General features: G+C 33.2%; 4 protein-coding genes and 1 long non-coding RNA gene across 16 annotated transcripts in view; 1 reads left to right on the top strand and 4 right to left on the bottom strand.

The window, feature by feature from the left end:
• Positions 1-522: 522 nt before the first annotated feature.
• On the bottom strand, positions 523-1,772 carry LOC111483343. Its single transcript, XR_002718349.1, has 2 exons — positions 1,535-1,772; positions 523-1,097 (listed from the first exon to the last, which is right to left on the bottom strand). It is a non-coding gene; the product is annotated as an uncharacterized LOC111483343 (long non-coding RNA).
• A 1,507-nt stretch (positions 1,773-3,279) lies between these two features.
• Positions 3,280-8,914, top strand: LOC111482838 (late embryogenesis abundant protein At5g17165-like). The gene is made up of 2 exons (XM_023128826.1): positions 3,280-3,549; positions 8,392-8,914. The coding sequence occupies exons 1-2, from the start codon at positions 3,428-3,430 to the stop codon at positions 8,660-8,662; spliced, it is 393 nt and encodes a 130-aa protein (XP_022984594.1). The 5' UTR covers positions 3,280-3,427; the 3' UTR covers positions 8,663-8,914.
• Positions 8,915-9,531: 617 nt separating this feature from the next.
• Positions 9,532-15,105, bottom strand: LOC111482835 (pentatricopeptide repeat-containing protein At5g42310, chloroplastic-like). Of its 10 annotated transcripts, none has more exons than XM_023128817.1 (10): positions 14,952-15,103; positions 14,601-14,827; positions 14,233-14,412; positions 12,009-13,236; positions 11,642-11,794; positions 11,431-11,502; positions 11,147-11,249; positions 10,475-10,536; positions 10,288-10,370; positions 9,532-9,706 (listed from the first exon to the last, which is right to left on the bottom strand). In XM_023128817.1, the coding sequence occupies exons 4-8, from the start codon at positions 13,227-13,229 to the stop codon at positions 10,526-10,528; spliced, it is 1,560 nt and encodes a 519-aa protein (XP_022984585.1). In that variant the 5' UTR covers positions 13,230-13,236; positions 14,233-14,412; positions 14,601-14,827; positions 14,952-15,103; the 3' UTR covers positions 9,532-9,706; positions 10,288-10,370; positions 10,475-10,525. The 10 variants fall into 10 exon arrangements, with proteins under 10 accessions (XP_022984585.1, XP_022984587.1, XP_022984580.1 ...); XM_023128819.1 differs by lacking the exon at positions 9,532-9,706 and having other exon boundaries at positions 9,830-10,370; positions 12,009-13,035; positions 13,129-13,236; positions 14,952-15,104; XM_023128812.1 differs by lacking the exon at positions 9,532-9,706 and adding an exon at positions 13,455-13,565 and having other exon boundaries at positions 9,830-10,370.
• A 748-nt stretch (positions 15,106-15,853) lies between these two features.
• On the bottom strand, positions 15,854-17,991 carry LOC111482837 (60S ribosomal protein L13-1). Of its 3 annotated transcripts, none has more exons than XM_023128821.1 (5): positions 17,886-17,991; positions 17,096-17,210; positions 16,836-16,969; positions 16,372-16,530; positions 15,854-16,283 (listed from the first exon to the last, which is right to left on the bottom strand). In XM_023128821.1, the coding sequence occupies exons 2-5, from the start codon at positions 17,199-17,201 to the stop codon at positions 16,062-16,064; spliced, it is 621 nt and encodes a 206-aa protein (XP_022984589.1). In that variant the 5' UTR covers positions 17,202-17,210; positions 17,886-17,991; the 3' UTR covers positions 15,854-16,061. The 3 variants fall into 3 exon arrangements, with proteins under 3 accessions (XP_022984589.1, XP_022984592.1, XP_022984593.1); XM_023128824.1 differs by having other exon boundaries at positions 17,096-17,216; positions 17,851-17,938; XM_023128825.1 differs by lacking the exon at positions 17,886-17,991 and adding an exon at positions 17,714-17,844.
• An 868-nt stretch (positions 17,992-18,859) lies between these two features.
• LOC111483044 (metacaspase-1-like) overlaps positions 18,860-20,324 on the bottom strand; it is a 2,854-nt gene continuing 1,389 nt past the window's right edge. Inside the window, exons 4-6 of the mRNA XM_023129141.1 lie at positions 20,083-20,203; positions 19,304-19,510; positions 18,860-18,940 (exon numbers count right to left, since the gene is read on the bottom strand). Coding sequence (XP_022984909.1) covers positions 18,881-18,940; positions 19,304-19,510; positions 20,083-20,203 — 388 coding nt within the window. The 3' untranslated portion in view covers positions 18,860-18,880. The remainder of the gene's footprint in view (positions 18,941-19,303; positions 19,511-20,082; positions 20,204-20,324) is intronic.

Raw genomic sequence — 20,324 nt, 5'->3', positions numbered from 1 at the left:
TGTATCAAAAAAATAATAATAATTTTTTAAATAAATAAATAAAACAATAAGATGAAAAAACTACTCATTAATGAAAAGTCACACATTTATCTTTAATATTATGATGATCCTTACATTTAAATGAGTGACATGAGTTTAGTTGTTGACAAAGATATAGAGGTTACTTAAACCCACTAAGAGCAGATATTGACTGTAGCAGATTTTGGCCCGTTACGTATCGTAGTTAGTTTCACGATCTTAAAACGCGTCTATTATGAGAAGGCTTTCAAATACTCATAAGAAATGTTTCGTTCTCCTCCTTATAATTAATGTAAAATCTCACCATCCACCCGTTTTGGTGTTCAGTGTTCAATCAATATGCATTCTCAGTATATAAAACCTATATATTATTGGCTACTATTAGTATGCCACTTAATTAATTAATTTTTATTTATTTATTATCCTCCAATCATAATATTTACAAGCAATTTAAATGGTAGGGTAGGGTATAGCATTTTTGTCTCACATAAAACACATTAATGATAAAATTGTATTTTACTATAAACAAATATCAAAATATTTTCAATCTAACTTATTGTTCAATTACAGTTTATTTATTTCCCATGGATCAAAGGGAAGTAAAAAATTCAATTCAGTTCTTCTATACTAGTCCACAACAGCTACTTCCTATAAAGCCAACATCAATCAAGTCGTATAAGTTGTATGGTTTTCTTGACCACATTTTATATCAACCGACGCTGACCGATCACGTGAACTGTCGTCTCGTGTACGTGTCTTCATGAACGAATACGGGGTCTGCAGTTGTCGGTTGAGGCGGGGGAGGGGGCGGGAATTGGGGCTATGCCATTGCAATGTTTGCTGGAGGAGGAATGGAAGGATTGCCCCACACAGCAGGGTCATTCTTTGCAGAGTTCAATATGAGGTAGTAGAACAATCCCAGCGCTAAACTTGCAGCACCCACAACGGTGGCAACAGCAAAAACTCCTGGTTTCAGAACATAGCAATAGTAGTAATCGAAATAGCTGCTTTGTTCGTTCCTTCCACCGTTCAGTGCAGCACCGGTTATCAACAGGAGAAACGCTATCACAAATGTAAACCTGCAGAAAAAAAGCCATGGCTCAAACTTGATTTATCCGATGAACATAAGGAATCGAGCTTTCTTTTAGTCGTGGAATAATTCGACCAAAGGGATTCACGAAGAACAATAGATCAATCATTTCAACTGTAATGATCATGGATTAAGAAGTCTAACACAACTTTCATAATGAATTAACAACCGCAGAAGAGCCCAAAAAGATGACAACAAAAACATGGAATTGTTTCAAAGCAGAAATAAGATCATATAATCACAAACAATATCATAACAGTCAGCCATCAAGAACCCGAGCAGAATTCGAATAACCCTGCAATCTTGAGAAAACGTGTTTCGAGATCTACATTCATATAATTCATCTTATATTATTGCAGCAAGCAGCAAGCATCAAGCCATGAACTAAATGCAAGCTAGAATGAGGAAGGAAGGGTTGAAAAGTACCACGAAACGACGAAGCAGACAACGGCTGTTCTCCATTTAGAAGCGGGAGGCCGAGGACCCCTCGTGCAGCAAATGCACCCCGTCGAAACATTTATTAATATCTAAGCAAGCAAAAGAGACAGAGCTGCTGTCAAACCAAGGGCAGCCGCAGGACTCTGAGGATATTTGCACATAGTAGGAGTGACTTGAACGACTTGACTACTCTGTCAAATGAAAAAATGACCAGACTTATCAGGCTACGATCCCATACAAAATTCCTAAGAACTATGTCCTGAATTAGTAACTTCAAACAACTCAAGACCATAACGAGCATCTCTCAAAATTAAAACTCGAGGAAATTTAAATTTCAGGGACAAATTGGAAACTATGTAATTTTTTTAAAACCAAACCAAATTCTAATTATGAACCAAAATTAAAGTGAAGAAACTGTCTCTCAATTTGCTTAACTTCTAAAAATAGAAAATCACAAACAAAATTATTATCAATTCTCTAACTATTACTTGAATCGCTTGCATATAATTGGAAGTTTATGGCCTCAACCTCAAAAACAAAGAAGATGATCAATTCAGTAGGGCTTGGAAACAAATACAGCTTAAAGGAAGCAGCCAAAAACAACTAAAATTCATTAGGCTGGTGGATTTTTTTTTTCATTATTTCAAAAATTATACATATTCATAATGCATATTATATTAATAACTAAAATTTTATAAAATTCAAATATCAAACATTTATCAGGCGCCACGGATTACTAATACAGTCACAAACATTAAATATTCTTAATAGTTTTAAAAGCAAGGTAGTGTTTGGTTGGATTAGATTGGATTGTAACCTTCTTTTGTTGATTAGCCATATGCACTCCACCAAAAAAATATCAACATACAAATCAGACCAATTTTTTTTGTTTTCAAAAAATTCAACTCAAATCGAAAAAAACTAATTCAATCCAGACCAACAAGGTTTGGGTTGCCTAGCTTGATCTGATCCGGTTATCGAATCATATAAACATTTCCATTTTATAATGCATTATTGAACCAGTTATGTATATTGGGTTAGAACTAAAATGATGCATCTCCACTAACTAATAAGAAAATTTTAAATTGAGGAAGTTAGAAAAAAATTAAGACCAATTAATTAATATTTTAAACTATTTATCATGAGATATAACATAATTACAAGAAAATTCAAAATATTGACCAACACCACTCCTTAGCCTATAATTAAAAATGCATTATAATTTATCACATGTCAAACGAGTTTATTAAATAACTTTATAAATAAAAAATACCAAATATATTTAACATTCACATTAGCTGTTTTTGATAAATGGAAAATTCAATAATTAGTTTTAACAGTAAATTATAGATAACTAAATAATGAAAGAATTAAATATTCGATACTCAAAAATCGCAAATCTTTTCACGTGATTTTATTTTAGTGTTAAAAAGAAAAAATGGAAACCGTTAAATGACGGCGTTGGGGTGGTAGGTTGGGTCCTGGGGTGGGAAAAATGCATGACTTGACCACTTTGCGGAAGGAAAGAAAAAGAACATATAAACGGAATATGCAACGACCGTGAAGAAACGGAGGCCACGTGTACCAATAGAAAACGAAAAGAAATTCCGTACGCGAAATGAAAGTAGGTGCGGACGAACGGAGAAGGCAATTTGCGTTACGAGTGAGGAAGCTGTTGAGTTTTGTCGCCTTTTGGCTGATTTTAATACGACGCCGTACTTGGCGCACTATATAAAATGAGTTGCCGCTATCGATTAGAATCCAGAATCATAAGCAATTAATCGCTTGTTCATCATCATCGTCCCTCTCTCCCTTTTTTCTTAGGCGTCGTTTTTTTGGTTCTTCGTTTTTTCTCTCTCTCTCTTTTTGAGCTTGAATTGTATGGCTGCTAATTCGAGGAGCGCAGGAGCGATCGCCGGCTTGAGGAAACGAATCACTGACCAGATTTGGACCAGAGATCCACTTCGCAACTCTGCGATCTCTTCCGCTGCTCCGAAGTTCAGGTTCTCCTTCTTCTTCTTCGATTTTTTTTCTTGTGCGAATGTTCATGAAGTTATTGTGCTGTTACTTTGTTTTGTTCTGTTATTCTCTGGTAGATAGCTATATTGCATTCTTGTTGCGAAATTTTCTTTAAAAAGTGGTTCCGATTGTTGTTGCATTTCTTCTTCTTCACGCTGATTGCCTTTTGAACGACTTCACACCGACGCACACTTAAGATAAACGTCTTCATGACGTAGCTCATAGTACTCTCTTCTTTAGCTCTGTTTTTTTCTTTTGATCATATACTTATACTCGGTTTCTTCTGATTTTGGTCTTTGTCTTCATCACAAAAGGATTTAGGATTCTAATTCGCCTTCGAGTTTCCCGCCATATTCAATACTACACCTACCTCGCCTAGAAAATTGGAATTTATGATTTCCTTCGCTTGATGCTTTTTTGCCTCTCTTCCTCTTCGTTTTTTGGTTTGATTTTATGGAAGTTTTCGCCAATTTTATTTTCATTCGGTGTTTGTTCATTCACGTTGTTTATGAGTCGATATTGCTTGCTGTGTGGAAGGAGACTTGGAATTAGAGAGTGCTAATTCTTATTCCTCTGAATTTTTTGTGAAACTTGGGGAAGGGGCGAACGAGTAAATCCGGTTTACGAAAATTACTCCTTATTTTATTTTAGTAAATAACTAATCTATATTTTATTTTAGTAATTAACTAATTTATCTTTAATATAATGAGTAACTCATTTATTATAAGAGTTATTAATTAATTTGTTCTACTTCTACCTATGTTTTAATTCTCATTTTATATTCTATTTTTGAAAAATAAAACTATCTATATTATGAATTATTTTACTTTTTTACGTGTTTTCTTTTCAAACATATTTTATTTTTTACTATTACTTTCAGAATTTAGCCAATTTACTAATTTGTTACTGTATGTCTATGTTTTAAAAAATCCATGTGAAATCAAACCGAGTCATTTTACCCTTAGTAATCTTGAAATTACGAAAGGCCTCAGCGTGATAAATTTGTGGTGATAGGATTTTATAGTACTATACCTACAATATATTTAATACATTTTAGCTTTACAATTATTTTAGTTTAATTATGGTGAAAAGCAACATTATGAAGATTTTAGCGTTTAATTAATTAAAACTAAGTGTGATTTGAAATAATATTTTATCTCAAAGTTAACATAATTTAACTTTTTCAAACCACGAATCTTCATTTTGTTTTGGCAAAATGATTCTTCAAATCTTAAACCTACCTAACACATTTTTTATTCTAAGCTTTTCAAAATCATTATTTCTTTATAAGCAATGGTTAGAATCCATCGCAATTTTGCGCTCCAAAACTCTAATTTTTCAAAATTCCAATCGATTTATTTATTTTACTAGAACTTTTGGCCAGTCAAATAATTAGATTAAGTCTGCTTTTCCATAAATGATTTAAAATTTTTTCCAACTCTGGAATCATAAATTTTCATGTAATGTTGACTTAATAACTTTATAATTTAGGAAGAAAACAAAAGACTCAATAGATCTATAGATTAGGTGACTGGCTAAAATTATATTCCACATGTCCTTGTCTAGATCTATTATGTACTTTAGAAGAAACATAATATATATTTTTAGAGAGAAGAAAAACTTAAATAATATTGTATCAATTATTTCGTCAGTTAACTATAATTTGTTTGTTTTAGTACAGTCGAATAAAAATTGATAATATGAACTAACAAGCTACAAATAAAAAATGTAAAAATAATGTAGTATTAGTTAATTATTTTAATATCAACTAATTATAACTAGGTTAATAGTTTAATAAAACATTTTATTCAGTGAACTACTTTATACTGAACAAAATAAAATTGTCACTAAAATTCACCGTCAATTGGTCAATGAAGTTTTGATATTTGAAAAGATTAAACGGAAAACACACAATTAATTATTTTAATCAATTAAACTGTCCTGTAAAAAAATTATATATTGGTAATTAAAATTGAAAACTAAACTTGTTTTTTCGTTTGTTTAAAGATCCTTTTATTCTTTCAAAAAGTTGCTTTTAATAAATATTTCAAAATTTACTGAAATAAAAATGTGTATAGATTTTAAATGTGAATTGAAATTTTATAGGAGTTTATTTGTAAGTGTGTGGCAATATTTGGGTCCAAACTTTGGTTTTAGGACATTACAATACTGTTCTAGAATCCAATTTTAACTCAAAATTCTTATGAAAAGATCGAAGTGAAGACTGGGTGTGAATATCTGTAGTGCCCCCATTTTGACGCTAAAAAATCTCTAAACAAACTCCCTAACTCGAATAAACCTGCAAGTACAAGAGTAATTGCTCGACAATTAAAGCCGAGCGTATGTGATATCTGATGTGGCTGATGTTCAGCCACTCGATTCCACATTTGGATCAACACCTTTTTTCTAAGCCCTTTTCTATTTCCTGTCTGGATTCGGCTCTTTCCCGCAGTGGCTTGAATAATGATAGGACAGAATTGGGGGCAATTGAGGGGACAGAGTAGGGTTGGCAACTCAAATAGACAACCACTATGGTGGTCTACTCCAGAGTTATTTTCTATGTCCATCCCATCCTACGTGTCTTTTCAAAATACATATCTAGTCTAATTAACCACAATATTTATTTGCTTATTGATGAATACTACACAAGGTTTTAAATTAAATATAAATGTCGGTTTCAATTTTATGATAAACATAGAAAAAAATAATGGTTTCAATAGATATTTCCTTGTCACGTGGAACACGTGTAAATCAAATTTGTTTGTATTCAATGGACTAGCTGGCTCTCATCTTGTTTGTCCAGTAAGATCCAATTGTTGATCACCAAATGTTTGGATTAGGAAAACTATTTGAACCCTCAAATATTCTACACGTACCCCACATTAAGTTGTTTTAGTAACCGCTGACATACGGTCACATGGGATAATAATTTCTCCTATTTTCATCTTTGTTTCAAAACATCTTTTATCTCCTGAAATAAGCATAATTCCCTTTCGCTAGCATTGAATGATAAATATCCCTTGCAGCATTATCATCTCTATACTACCTTTATTTTGTTCCGAGTGGGGAAGGGATGATGTGATGTTTGTCTAGAATTATTGACACTGATCGTTACTATTCTTGGCTTTTTTCGCAAGTTTGTGATATTTATTAACGGCTAAATATGCCTTTTCTAGATATTTTCTTAGCATACTATTTTTAATAATTTTACTCTTAATGTTTTCCAAAGTTTTGATTGTATTTTTATAGTGGCGGTGGTTTTCAGTCAAATCTTCATTAAATAACGTATATTAAATTAAGAAAATAGTTTAATATCAGGAGTTAAGCAATAAGTGGAAAGAAAAAACCTCCATGTGGAGGGACTGTGTCGTTCTTATCATTTCTGTTAGTTATTATTGCGTGTCAGTCCCATCGCTTTTTCTCTGTCTTATCTCAACTCAAGCGTTCTGTTGAATTCGTTTCTTATCCTTCTTAAAATTAAGATGAGTTCTTCCCCAGATGTCTGCAATCGGTTTGGATCACATTAATTATTTATAAATTTGAATCTTTATTTTCTTTTATCAATGTTTTTTTGTTTGCTTCGCTTTAATGTTTACAGTTTGGATGACATTAATTATTTATAAATTTGAATCTTTATTTTCTTTTATCAAATTTTTTTATGTTTGCTTCGCTTTAATGTTTACACTAAGGAAATTTTGGTACTGTCGAACTCAACAACTTAGAAAAGAAAAACAAAGTTTACTCAATTTTGTATTTTTCCATGCCAATCTTTTGACTTTATTTAAAAACTGTTTTACTCGTTAACTATTTATCCAAAATAATGTCCATTTTTGCAACCAAACACGTTATTTACTCTTGTTTATTAATTGGTCCAAAGTCTCTTTAAACTTCATTAAAACAAATTTTATTCTAAAACTATTTTTATACTTTCCAATTTGTCTAAAAATTTCAGTAATAATTTTAAATTTTTAAAAAAAATCAATAATATTGTTTCCTTTAATATTTTATTTTAAAAATATCTTAACTTTTATAAATGTTCTAAAATTATCCTTTTAGGAAAGTGTTTTAAAAATAACCTTAATTTTTCTAAAAATTATTGATATTTTAATTTTTTTTTTTTCTATAAAACTACCCACACTCCTAAACTGTTTTAAAAAAAAATTCATTACATAAAATGTACTAAAAAAATTTTAAAAGTAAAATTAAATAGTTTGAAGATGATAGGTAAGAGGTTGATATAATGTTTTAGTTTATAGATTAACACTAAAAAACATAATTTTATTTTTGCTTCTTTTAAATTTTCATAAGTAATTTTTATATACAGTACTTTGCCTTATTTTTTTGCATTATTTTTTTAACTTTTTTAAAAGTTGGGATATTAATGAAGCTTTTTAAAGTTTAATTATATTTTTAAAACACTATTAAGAGCCTAAAGAAATTGTTTAAAAAGATTGCTTATGGTTTCTATCCAAAACTAACTAAAAAAATTTTTTTTTTAGATCTTTTTATAAGTGTAACTTTTGAAAGTTTAGTGTGTATTTTTATTAATTTAACCTGAATTTTAATTTATTTTTGGAAACATACTTCCTTAGCTCCCTAATGTTCTATTTTAATTTCCCAAGGCCATTTTATTCATTTCTTATTTGTATTTAGTTATAGTAAATTTAGTCTACTACTCTCTAGAAAAATCTAGGGGGGGGAAAATCTAATGTATGAAGTAGAGTTCAAATTAAAGTTTTAACCTTAAACTATACCAAAAAAGGTAAATATGGTTTTATATTTGGTGGAATGGAGCATTAATAGGATGAGACTCAAACCTGAAACAGGAGGGCAGCTCACACCTCAACGTATGACAAGAACCACGACGAGCAAGTCCGACCAAGCATAGTCCCTGATGATGTGATTCAGCCTCAATCTGCTGATAAGTATTGGGCTCCTCATCCACAAACCGGCGTTTTCGGGCCGGCCACCATCAACCCTATGGCAGCGGTGGCCAACCATACTGCAGATGGTGGCAACTACTCTATTGTGGAGGAGGAAAAGGCTTGGTTCCGACCTACCAGTCTTGAGGATTCCGAGAAGCCCCACGGTTTCTAGGAGCTTGGGGCTTCCTGAGCCATTGTGGTACTCTTGGCCATCAGACATTTTAGACAACAAGTAGTTAGTTACTAAATAAAGAAGATGGCTGTTTTAGCGGTACTAAGCATCTGGAGTTGCTCAAGGCTGAGGCAATCTGGCTCAGGATGCTTTTACGGTGTTGTACCAACTTTATTACGGTGTTGGACGTTGTCTACTTCTCGTTTGACTACGCAAAATAGTGTGGTTTTATAGCTTTATCTCTCCATCCAACAAAAGGTTTACCTCTCTACTCACTACTGTCTTTTTTTTTTTAAATATTTTTCTAAATATTATCTTACACCACTTTATATTTTTATTTTACAAGCTCCTGAGAAATATATTATTCTGTTTAAAAAAAATCATTTTCACTAAACTATATAAAATGAAATGATAATTGTAACTGAAGTATATATAAGCAAAAATGAGATCTCCGCAAAAAATATGTCAATTTTACATTTCTTATCAAATTGTTCCAAAAAAACGCCACTAAGTTCCTAAAAGCTGTTTGTGCTAAATTTTAAAGTTTAATAATAATATCTAGAAGATACGTACGAAATTATTATAAAACAAGCTACCTTTTGAAAACGGAAGGGATTTTTAAACTAGTACCAGAATCTAAATCTTTGGATTTCAGTCAAGTTGAAATTCTGCCGGTATGTGAAAATAATAATAATAATAACTATCCTCAATTAAATATCGGAGGCAAAAGGATTTATTTTATTTTATTTTATTTATTGTTATTGTTATTTTGGTTCATTATTTGAAAAAAAAAGGTAAGGTTTTCGGTTTGACATAGCAAAGAAATGCAAAAGTCAAATAACATGCATCAATATCATGCATTGGTCATGTAATGAAATGGCACACGAAGGAAAACTGATAGATTCTTATCGAGATAATAATCAATTTTGGTACCTTTCATATTATGCAACCAGCCGCCCAATAAAGCATGTGGACTATACAGATTGTTGATTGTTGGTGGCACATTAATTGCTCTCCACTTCAACATCAGTCTCAACTGCTTACCTGACTGATACTAATTCAATTGATGAAAACCTGGTCATAAAGGTTTTTTCAATATACATAATTATAAAGTTTTCGTTCCCTTTTACGGCGCCAGCTTTAATACTTCTGCTACAGTGCGAAGGCTTTCGAATGACATCATACAATGTATATTTCAAAGTAACCAATCATAGTACATTATACAAACATGCTAACATTGACCTATTGATGTCACATAATCCACTTCCTAAAGAAGTACCCCGATCTTAGATGGGATTTTTAAGCAATTGAATTTCATACAAGTTCGGATATGTTTAGCAAAAAAAAAAAAACTTTGTTTATTCTTCCTTCATTTTGCCTATTTTTCTTCTTTGCAGAGGCCTTGTTCTATTATTATTTTTTTCCGTTAAAAAAATACAGGGATAAAAGGAAGTATTATAATTTTCACTTCATACGAAAAACTAAGGAATAAACAAACTACTACTCAATTGTTATCAGCAGCATCCAATTTTCGCCCCGGTTTTAAGGTAAGATTCTCATCCCCAAATAACATATAGAATAATAAAAGAATTTGTGCTATGATTATCCTAATGGTTACAACTTACAAGATAGACGTCGTTGCGTCTCCAAGGTTATTGCCAGAAACTGTTTCTGCCCCTAGTTCCCCAGGGTCCATTTGAAGGTTGGCCTGTCATTGATGTCGTTAGAAACTGTTAAACATATAATAGATCCTCCTTGACGAGAATGTCCAGATGTTCACAGCAACTCTAAGGCAATAGGGTCAGTTTTTACCTGGCATTATGATCTACTTTCTTGGTGTAGATCAATTCCTCGATCAAGATTTTAGATGGCTGCTAAAGAAACATAAAATCAATTTTTTACGACTGTTTTTCAATGAACAAGATCCAAACATTCAATTGCTGTCTTTTAATATATTTTTTTTCTAGGAAAAAACAATGAAATGTGGCCTTAGATATAAGAAAATAGTTTCTTTTTAATCAACGAGTAATTGATCAAAAGGCTGGTAGAGGAGATGCAATATAAACTCCTAGGGTTTTCAATTGGTTGTTACTGAATGATCTGTGTAGTAGAATATAGTTTCTATCATATGCAAAACAAAGGCATCAATACAGGTACAAGATTTACTTCCACTTTTGGTCGTTTTCTCAGATGCATGAAACTTAATTCATCAGACCATCGGTCTTGTCCCTAAGATCATTTACCATTTTGATTACACCATCCCTCCCCATACCAATTAAGATATAATGCAATATTTTTCAAGAGGAGTCCTTCTGTCACACGCATAATGCGTCACTCTCCGTATATAAAATTTTCAAATTATGACAGGACTTACTAAATTTACCATCGCCTAGAGGCAAAGTAGTGAAGAACTAAACCACAATCATGCAAGGACTGCTCTGGCTTAGGAACTATGAAATACAAGTACAAAAAGGGTGAACTTACAATGCCTCTGTTCAAGAACCACTGTTACGGACTTCAACATCTCTCTGGCCTTCCTATCTGGCGTGCAACCAGCACTTTCCATTTCTTTATATATTTCAGGGACCTAGCAAGATATGGTTAGGACTTGGAAGGTATCAAAAGAGTTTCTCATAGAAGATAAAAAATTTGAACCTTTCATACTTAACGATCTCATGCAGTCAAAACATACAATAAATGAAGAACTTCATCTAAAAAATTTACAAAACTCATCGGAACAAAAATTAATGTGGCCAGAGGATAAGCACCTTATGAAACTTCTTTGCACGAATATACGCCTTCATAAGGGTGGTGTAGGTTATAACATCAGGACTGATACCCTTCTCAGAAAAATATGACACAGTAATAAGGATGAATAATAGGATTATCTTGATAATACAAAAAAGGAAGAAATTTGATTGCATGCGACTTTAACCATGTTTCTGGTCTGGCTTTGCATTTCCGAACATTTAGACTTACAACTTCAACTATATGATGATAAATGGCCAACGCCTCCAAATGCCTGCCAGCAACAGCAAACGCATTGATCAGTACATTCAGCATTACAAGATTTGGTTCGATTCCTTCTGCTTCCATTAGCTCTAGCACTTTTACTGTCTCTTCACACAACCCCTGCATTGATTACCAAAATACAAGAAAATTGTCTCACAATAACTTAGTAATCACGACCAACAATATTTCTTTGTTCATATAAAACATCCAGCATCTCTGTGCAGAGAGAACAACGAACTAACAACAAACCAAGGCCATAAAAATTCAGTTAACTTTTGCAGCTAGAGAACTTGCATAATACAAAAAGAAAAATTAGTAAAGATCGGCATCAAACCTGTCGAGCAAAAGCATTTGCTATAATGCAAAAATTGCTAGCGGATGGTAGAAGACCTGCAGACTTGAGAGCAGATATACATTTCTCAGCATCCCGAAATTGACCATACTGCCCATAAATATCAACTAAAATTTCATAAACTAGGCCACTATTCTTATGCCCTCTGAGCTTCATACTATCAAGATTTTTCTTTATAATATCCCACTTTCCCTGCTCACCCAACGAGCTAATTAAAGTAATGAAAATCTTAGGATCTGGATGCATCCCCTGTTCTTGCATGTCAGTGAATAACTCCAGGGCAGTAGGAAGGTTCCCAGATTTACAGTTCCATTGTATCAGCGAATTCCAGGTCGTTATATCAGGCATTACACCATCCTGTTGCATTTTTTTGAACACTTCTAAGGCCTCGGGTAATTGACCATATTTCCCAAATGTATCTATGATACTGTTATAAATGTGTTTGTCCACAGAAATCCCTGATTTTCTTATCTCATCAACGATCCCCACTGCTTTCTTCCACATGCCATTGTTCTGATATATTACAATAACCTTACTATACACAAATGAGTTCAGCTCAAAACCTTTTCGTTTCATCTCATTAATAATAGACCAAGTATCTTCCAGCCGTCCAGCATTGGCATGATAATCCAAGAGAATTTCATACGTTTCTTGATTTTTTTGAATATCTAAATCACTCATTAACACAAGAACATCAGATGCAAGATCTAAAAGGCCTTTTCTCAAGAACCCTCTTAGTAGTGCATTGCAGACAGTTGTTCTTGGCTTACGGCCAAAACTAATCATTTCTTGAAATAAGATATCAGCTTCCAAAGTCCTGCCTACGTTTCCATGAGCTTCAATCAAATATGTGTAAGATGCTACAGAGGCATGGAGACCTACAGCCTCCATATAAGAAAGAAGAGACATGGCAGCATCAACATTCCCTACCTTACAATAGTCACGAATCAAACTGTTGCACAAATCACCAGATAGTTCCTCTTGATCTTTACATCCATGACACCTAGCGCTAATAGTATAATTATCATATAATGCTGCTTTACTGACCTTTTTTAGGCCATTCTTCCTAAACAACTGCAATACAGCATCGCCAAACATGTACCTTCCATCACATTTACTAGAACTTTGATGAAACAAAGTGCCAGAATATACTCCACCAAATGAGTATACGATGAATGTTTTTGGCAAGAAAATAGATTGCATATTTATGCTGCAAACAAAAAAGATGATGTAAATGACAGAACATGGCCAGAAGTTACAATCCAAATGGAACATCAAGCACTATAATTTTAGTTTTGTAGCACTCATTAATATGATGTATATTGCCTTGACATATGCATAGACATATTGAAGCTGATTAAAGCGACTAATAGCTTCTTGTACTTCTAGAAATATTGTAACAAATATCTAAATCACCGTAACACATACATCTCAGTCCCGCAACCAAAGTACAGCAGCCTAAGCAAGTTAAATACCAATTCTTCTGTCAGTCAGTCTAATGATAAGTGTCAGATAACTGATCTATAAGAACCGTTTTAACTGTCATATATAAAGATGAATAGCAGTCAGTTTACATCTGAAAATGAATTTCTGAAAGTATTGACTGGATGAGTGAGGAAAACAAAGTACGCTGTAATTTATTTCTTAAAAAGCATGGAATTCAAACAAAATAATAATAATAACAAAAGAGACTGCATGAAAAATGTACATAAATTGAGCAAGATTTGTCTGTCAGAATAACATCCCTCTCTTAGCTCATTAGCCATACAATTTCGGAGTAATGCTAATTTGATCTCGGTCTCCTCCAAAGCACCATGAGCAAGTCGCACATGATGATTTGTGAATCAAACAATTTAGAAACTAAACAGAAAATCTGTTTGAACTAATTCTATTTAGAATTGTAAAAGGCAAAGTTTCTTACAAAAGAAGTACGGAGAGAAGATATAGAAAGATTTAGTTACTTGTAAAAAAAAATTATTCGGAAAAATTAGGTCATTGAGCAGAGAAATATGCTTATTCGATTGAGCAGACTCGATAATATCAGAAGAATGAAGAAATATAACGTTTCTGTTCATCAAGAAAATAATTCAGAAAGATTAAGACGAGTGTTTGAGAAAGAAACATACTCATACCAATCAGCATATTCGATAGAGTCGGAACAGAGAGAATTCAGAAAGATAGAGTTTCTCGTTACAAAAAAACATACTCATGATATCTTTCTCCCACACCAGCAGCAGAACGTTGCTCGCAAACTCGGAGAGGTCCAATTGAGCAGGATTCGGAAAGATGAAGTGAGCGAGCAGAGAAACCTACTAAGTCAAATCAGCAAACTCGATAGTTTGTAGCGCCTTCATCTGATAAGAATCCGAACTTAGTGAATATTGTCCTAGAAAATGCAAATCAAATGTTGCAAGTGAATATCAGAAACCGAATCCTGAATTTAGAGTACAGGATGAGCAGAAGTTTCGTATTGATTTGATTAGTTTAGAAATGAAAATGAAGCTCTACTTTATTGATATTCCTCACAGATAATTCCGAAAACATTGCAATGAGAGAGAGAGAGAGAGAGCTTACAGAAATGGTTGAAGTACGCTGCCGTAACCTCGAACTTGAAAGAAGAACAGCTAGATGAAGAAAATTCCACAGGATAACGATTTGATTTTCTTAAAAATGAAGACGAAGCTTCATTTTCTTGTTATTCCTTCACAATTGATACCAAATGATTGCAACAGCAGAGAGAGCGCACAAAAAGTTACGGAAACGGTTTATGCACTGTAACCTGGCCGTGCGAAGATGAAGAACTATAAGGAGAAGAAATAACCGAAAAATGATTTGATTTACATAACAATGAAAGTGAAGCTCTACTTGCTTCTTCACAGCGGATTCCATAAACTTTGCGACATCAGAGAGAGAAAGAGAGTTTACAGAGTTGCCGATACGATTGAAGTACGCCGCTAAGCCTGGAAGTAGGAAGACAAAAGCTATCAGAGGACGATTCCGCCGTCCGCCGTCAGGTAATTTACCTGCCGATGCTTCGATAACTCTCTCAAGTCTCCGCGCCAATTTCCAATCTTCAATTTTATCTCCCTCTAAAACCTATATATACTCCTTATCCCTCTCAGATCACAAATTTTCGTTTTTTTTTTTTTTTTTTTTTTCAAAATTCACATAATTTCCCTTCGCTATTACTTATTATTATTATTATTATTATTGAGAATAATAATAATAATATAAATAAATACTGCAATCTTAACTTAAAACTTTAGAAGCGCTAAATAGAGTTTAAAGAACAAAAATATATATATATTGTTAAAACTTGGAGATTTTGAAAAAAAAAAAGTTATTCAATAATTAATTTGTATATTTTTTATATAAATTTTTATTTTATTAAAATTAATGAATTTACAAAGATTTGGCAATAAAATGAACTTTATGGACATTGCATCTTTTATTTAAATTTAGGGTCCAATTTAATGAAATTATAGCATAGGATAAAAAAAATCCAGATTTACATATATGATGCTATTAGCATTACATGGATTTTATTTTTTAAAATTAAATGCCTCTCTCAAATGTGGAGTCCTTTTGAATTATCTTTTAATCAAATACTCTTGAAGAAATAATTCAATAATATATTTAATTCAAAATTTTGACTAGTTTAAAATTAATTTTAATTCTCAGTAAAATTAATTTTATTTAAAAAATAGTTTTTCTAAGTTAATCAAACACGCTATAATTTGAGTTAATTCCATTTCTACTGCTGAGGTTTCGACCCAGTGCCCAATGATGCAAGAATTTGAGTTCAACCATAAAAAACGCAATGCAAAGACTGCAAAGCTACTTTGGGTGCAATAAACCACAACGAAGTAACAATACTACATGAGCAAAACCAAGGTAAATAACCGTTCAATCCATGAACTCGGAACTTTCATCTACCAAATTAAGTCCAGAAGATATGTCAAGCGCAAAATGTTGTAAAAATAAATACCAAAAATTAGGAAAATAGGAAGACCTCTAAGCAGTTTTTCTAGCAATCTACTTCTTCTCTTCCTTCTCGGCCTCTGCTGCTCTCTTCAATCTAGCACCGACATGTCGTTCATTTGTCCTCTCAATACGTAGCTTGTCGTAAGCCTTGAATGATTTCATCTCCTCAGTGACCTTCACAAGCTCTACTGGGGCCTTCTCACGTCCAATAGGCAGGTATGGTCCTTGGACTTGAGTGGCATTTGCAAGCTCCTCCGGAGTTGAATCACCAGCCTACATGATCCATAAGCCAAAATGTTGAGATGAAACCACAAGTACATAACAAGTAGAACTTCAGTAGTATGATTTTAGACAAACTGACCTTGAATTTGCGAGCACGTCTTGGGAAGACAACCACCTTGGCCTTGTAAGTCTTCAGCCTCTGCACGTTAGCCTGTAGACTTTCGAGAGAGCGATTCCTTCGACGATGGTCAACTGCTATTCCAATTGTTGGTGCTAGTTTCTTGGGAATACCAGCAGCCTAAGAAGCCAATACTAGATAGGTGAGATGCCATATAAATGATCATGAACTAAATATAATAAAACCTTCCCGGCAACCATAACAGAATGTACATGCTTAAAATATACATCTAAGTAGAAGATTCAGTTTTAAGTGCACGTATCCTGAAAGCCAAGCTGAACAACATTCGATCTGAGCGATCTTACTAAAGTAAAGATCAAGAAACCAATTGACATTTATCAGCAACCATAAAACCACACTGCAAAGACATTTAAAGGGCTGGGAAGGTCAGGCTAATAGAAACTAAAAATGGGAGGACTGGATACCTTCAATTCCTCGAGAGAGAAGCCCCTCCCAGCCCTCACTTTCATGTTGTACTTCAATGTCTGCCCGTGAACAATGGGACGGAGTGGTCCAGCAGTTGGACGGGGAAAGTTCTTCACAGCTTTCTCTTGACGAGCTGATAGTAAATTCACCAAATCACTAGTTAGAGTACCATATCTAAGGAAAATTTAATGATATGGTGATGCACAGACGCCAGCGGAAGCACAGGAAAATAACATACAAAACAAAAAACAACACTAACCATTTCTTCTTCTGGTTTTCCGGGCAGGTTGGTTGAACCAGGTCCTGACATAGTTTTGCCAGTGCTTCCTAAAGTGACCGCTAGGGATAACATTGTTGTGCTTCATTTTTTACCTCTATCAAACCAGAAGTAAACAGCCTCAATTAGAAGGAAACAAGGACAAGAGCAAGAACCCTAAGCAATTCCAATCCACTAACTATTTTGGCTCAAAAATCGAAAAAGCAAATATACCATATCACGAGATCAATTAAAATATTTCTTTGAGCAAGATTTTTTTTTCCTTCAAGAAAACAGAACCCAAAATGGAGACCAGTTTGGAATATATATGCAGATCAGTCATATAACCCATGGTAAACCCGAAAAAGAACATTTTCTTCAGACGACATTTATAAGGCCACAGCAACCGAGTATTCTTAATCAATTAATGCAAATGTTACGCGGCAGATTCCTGTAAAAGATCTCGACACACAAACCAGCCGCTTGTATACAAGATATCGGAAAACAAAGACAATCACATATAGAGCAAAACTTCGTATATGAATGATAATGCTAAGCGTTCCTAAAATGATACTCAAATCAAATAATGCAGTCGAAGGAAGAGAATCGAGACGAACTTACTTAGAAGGAGAAATTAGTACAATAGAATTATCTTTTACAATATTCACACGGATTTCAAATTGCAACCAAAATACAAAGATGAGAAGCCATTCGTATAGCCACATGCAATGAGATACGGAAGAGGATAACCCAATCAAGAGATAGGGAGAAGACAATGGCGGCAAGCACTTACAACGCGGCGGAGCAGAGTGACCTTTCTCTTTCGACTTCCAGCCACTGAAATCTTGTTTAGCGGGAGCCCTAATATATTTGTAGAAACCCTAGGTTGTTAATCTCTAACTTGGGCTGACTCAGTATTCATATCTGATTGGGCTGGGCTGATAGTATTTCTATTATAGTGGACAAGGTTTTTAAAAAATTCGTTAAAAAAAACATTTCTCGTCGGAAATATTATAAGGGAACAAACTTTATAATTTGTAACAATTTAGTTTTCTTTAACTGAGATTTTACTAAAAATTAATAAAATTTCTGTATAATAATGATCTACTTATTGATTTAAGGCCTTGAAATATTATGATATTACATAGAATTTTTTATAATATAAATTAAATTATTACATATATACCTACTAAATTGCAATCGGTATCAAACATTTACTCAAGTTCACTGCTAATAAATATTGTTCACTTTGGCCGGTTACTTATCGTCATCAACCTCTGTTCAAGTTCTAGTAAATATTGTTCATTTTGGCTCGTTACTTATCGTCACCAGCCTGTTCAAGTTCACTGCTAGTAAATATTGTTCACTTTGGCCCGTTACTTATTGTCATCAGCCTCACAATTTAAAAACTCGTATTCTTGGGGGAGGTTTCAACATTTTTTACATCCATTTGTAGTAGTCCAAGCCCGCTGCAAGTAGATATTGTCTATTTTGGCCGATTATCCATCGTCATTAGCTTCACAATTTTAAAACACATTTTTTAGAGAGAGGTATCCACACTCTCTTCTCCTCTTCAATCGATATAAGATCTCACACCTATGATTATTTCATCAATAATCAACTATATAAATAATCGATTATTTTACTTATATTTAAATTAAACAAAATTGATGGCGGTCAAAATAAGCACAACTCAATAGACATCGGATTGTTCGAACTTGTAAATGCACATTATTATATAACCCAGAAGAGGAGTTTTTATTTTTATTTTTTTTATGGAACAATAACTTATAGCGAGAATGGCTTGCTGTACACATCGAAGGTTGAATGGGCAGTTAATTGGGGCTCCTGCAGCAAAATAAAAAATAAAATCAATATTTTACTTTTTAAAATTAATCTACTAAATTTTAATTAAGAATTATGTGAAACATTAAATTTGTTTATACATATTAAAATCTATCTAACCCGGTGTGACAAATATATATTAAAAATAATTATATCAATTTAAGTTCTATATATTAATTAATTAATATAGTTTCATTTTAAGACTTTAATGCATAACTTTATACGGGCATAGTTCTTATTATAAACTAAGCATTGACTCTCGACTAAAATAACAATATTGTTTAACTGTTATCAATCAATATGATATCATTTAAAGTCGAAAGTTCAAATCACACAACCGAAAAATTGGAGTTAAAGGAAGCGTACCTGTTTGAGTCTGCCTGATAAACTTCCGCCCGATAAAAGCATGGTGATAAGGCTTGTAACGATATCACCTCCAGAATTAACGTCGGTGTTTCGAATGGTGGACCTCATCGAATTTAACATATTACCGTACGTAGTTGCTTGTCCACTCTCAATGGCTTTGATGAAAGAAAAAGTCATGGCCCCAGTGGTAGTAACCTTTGACATAGCCTGTTCACATCAAGCTTCATCTTTTAGAGCTTAATTTCTTCCTCTTTATACCATTCAATCTAATTCTTCTTTTGTTTTTTTTGTTAATTTTAAACCTGAATAGCATCAAGATATTATGGATTTATAGATTTTAGCTCATTACAATTGGTAGATAGAATTTGGCTAAGAAAATAGTTACACATGCTCAGTAAGTTTTTTCTTTCGGACTTCTCTAAAAAATTTTGAAACGCTTCTGACAATGAGAGGTTTCCACACATTTATAAGAATGTTTTGTAATGTTTTGTTTTCTCTCTAACCGACGTGGAATCTCACAATCTATCTCACTTCGGAGCCTAGCATCTTCGTTGGCACTCGTTCCCTTCTCCAATCATGTGGGACTCATCGGAGCAGTGTCTTTGGTGGCACATCACTTGTGTCCAATTGTGAGATCCCAAATCGATTGAGAAGGAGAACAAAATATTTTTTTATAAGAGTGTGGAAACCTCTTCCTAAAAGATACATAATATCCACTTGGACGGTTAAAAATGAATTAATTAGACACGAACAAAGAGCAAAAGAGTTGGAGAGCTTACTTGTGTGTCTGCAGCAGTTTGGTTATCATCACAACCACTGAAAGATATCACTTCTCCCCCATTTGTTCCTTTGTATACGCCTGATGGAGGCCTATGATCCTCCCATCTGTAGCTTCCATCCCTGCCCAATATATATTTAAAAGAAACCAATTTTGGTTATTTAAAGAAAAAAAAAAAAATTGGTTAAGAGTTAGATATTTCTGTTTGTAGCGTTAAAAAAAAAAAAAAAAAAAAAAAAAAAA

This window comes from Cucurbita maxima, unplaced genomic scaffold (genome assembly GCF_002738345.1).
Source record: "Cucurbita maxima cultivar Rimu unplaced genomic scaffold, Cmax_1.0 Cma_Scf00008, whole genome shotgun sequence".
NCBI lineage: Eukaryota > Viridiplantae > Streptophyta > Magnoliopsida > Cucurbitales > Cucurbitaceae > Cucurbita > Cucurbita maxima.
This window is presented reverse-complemented; position numbering and strand designations above follow the sequence as displayed.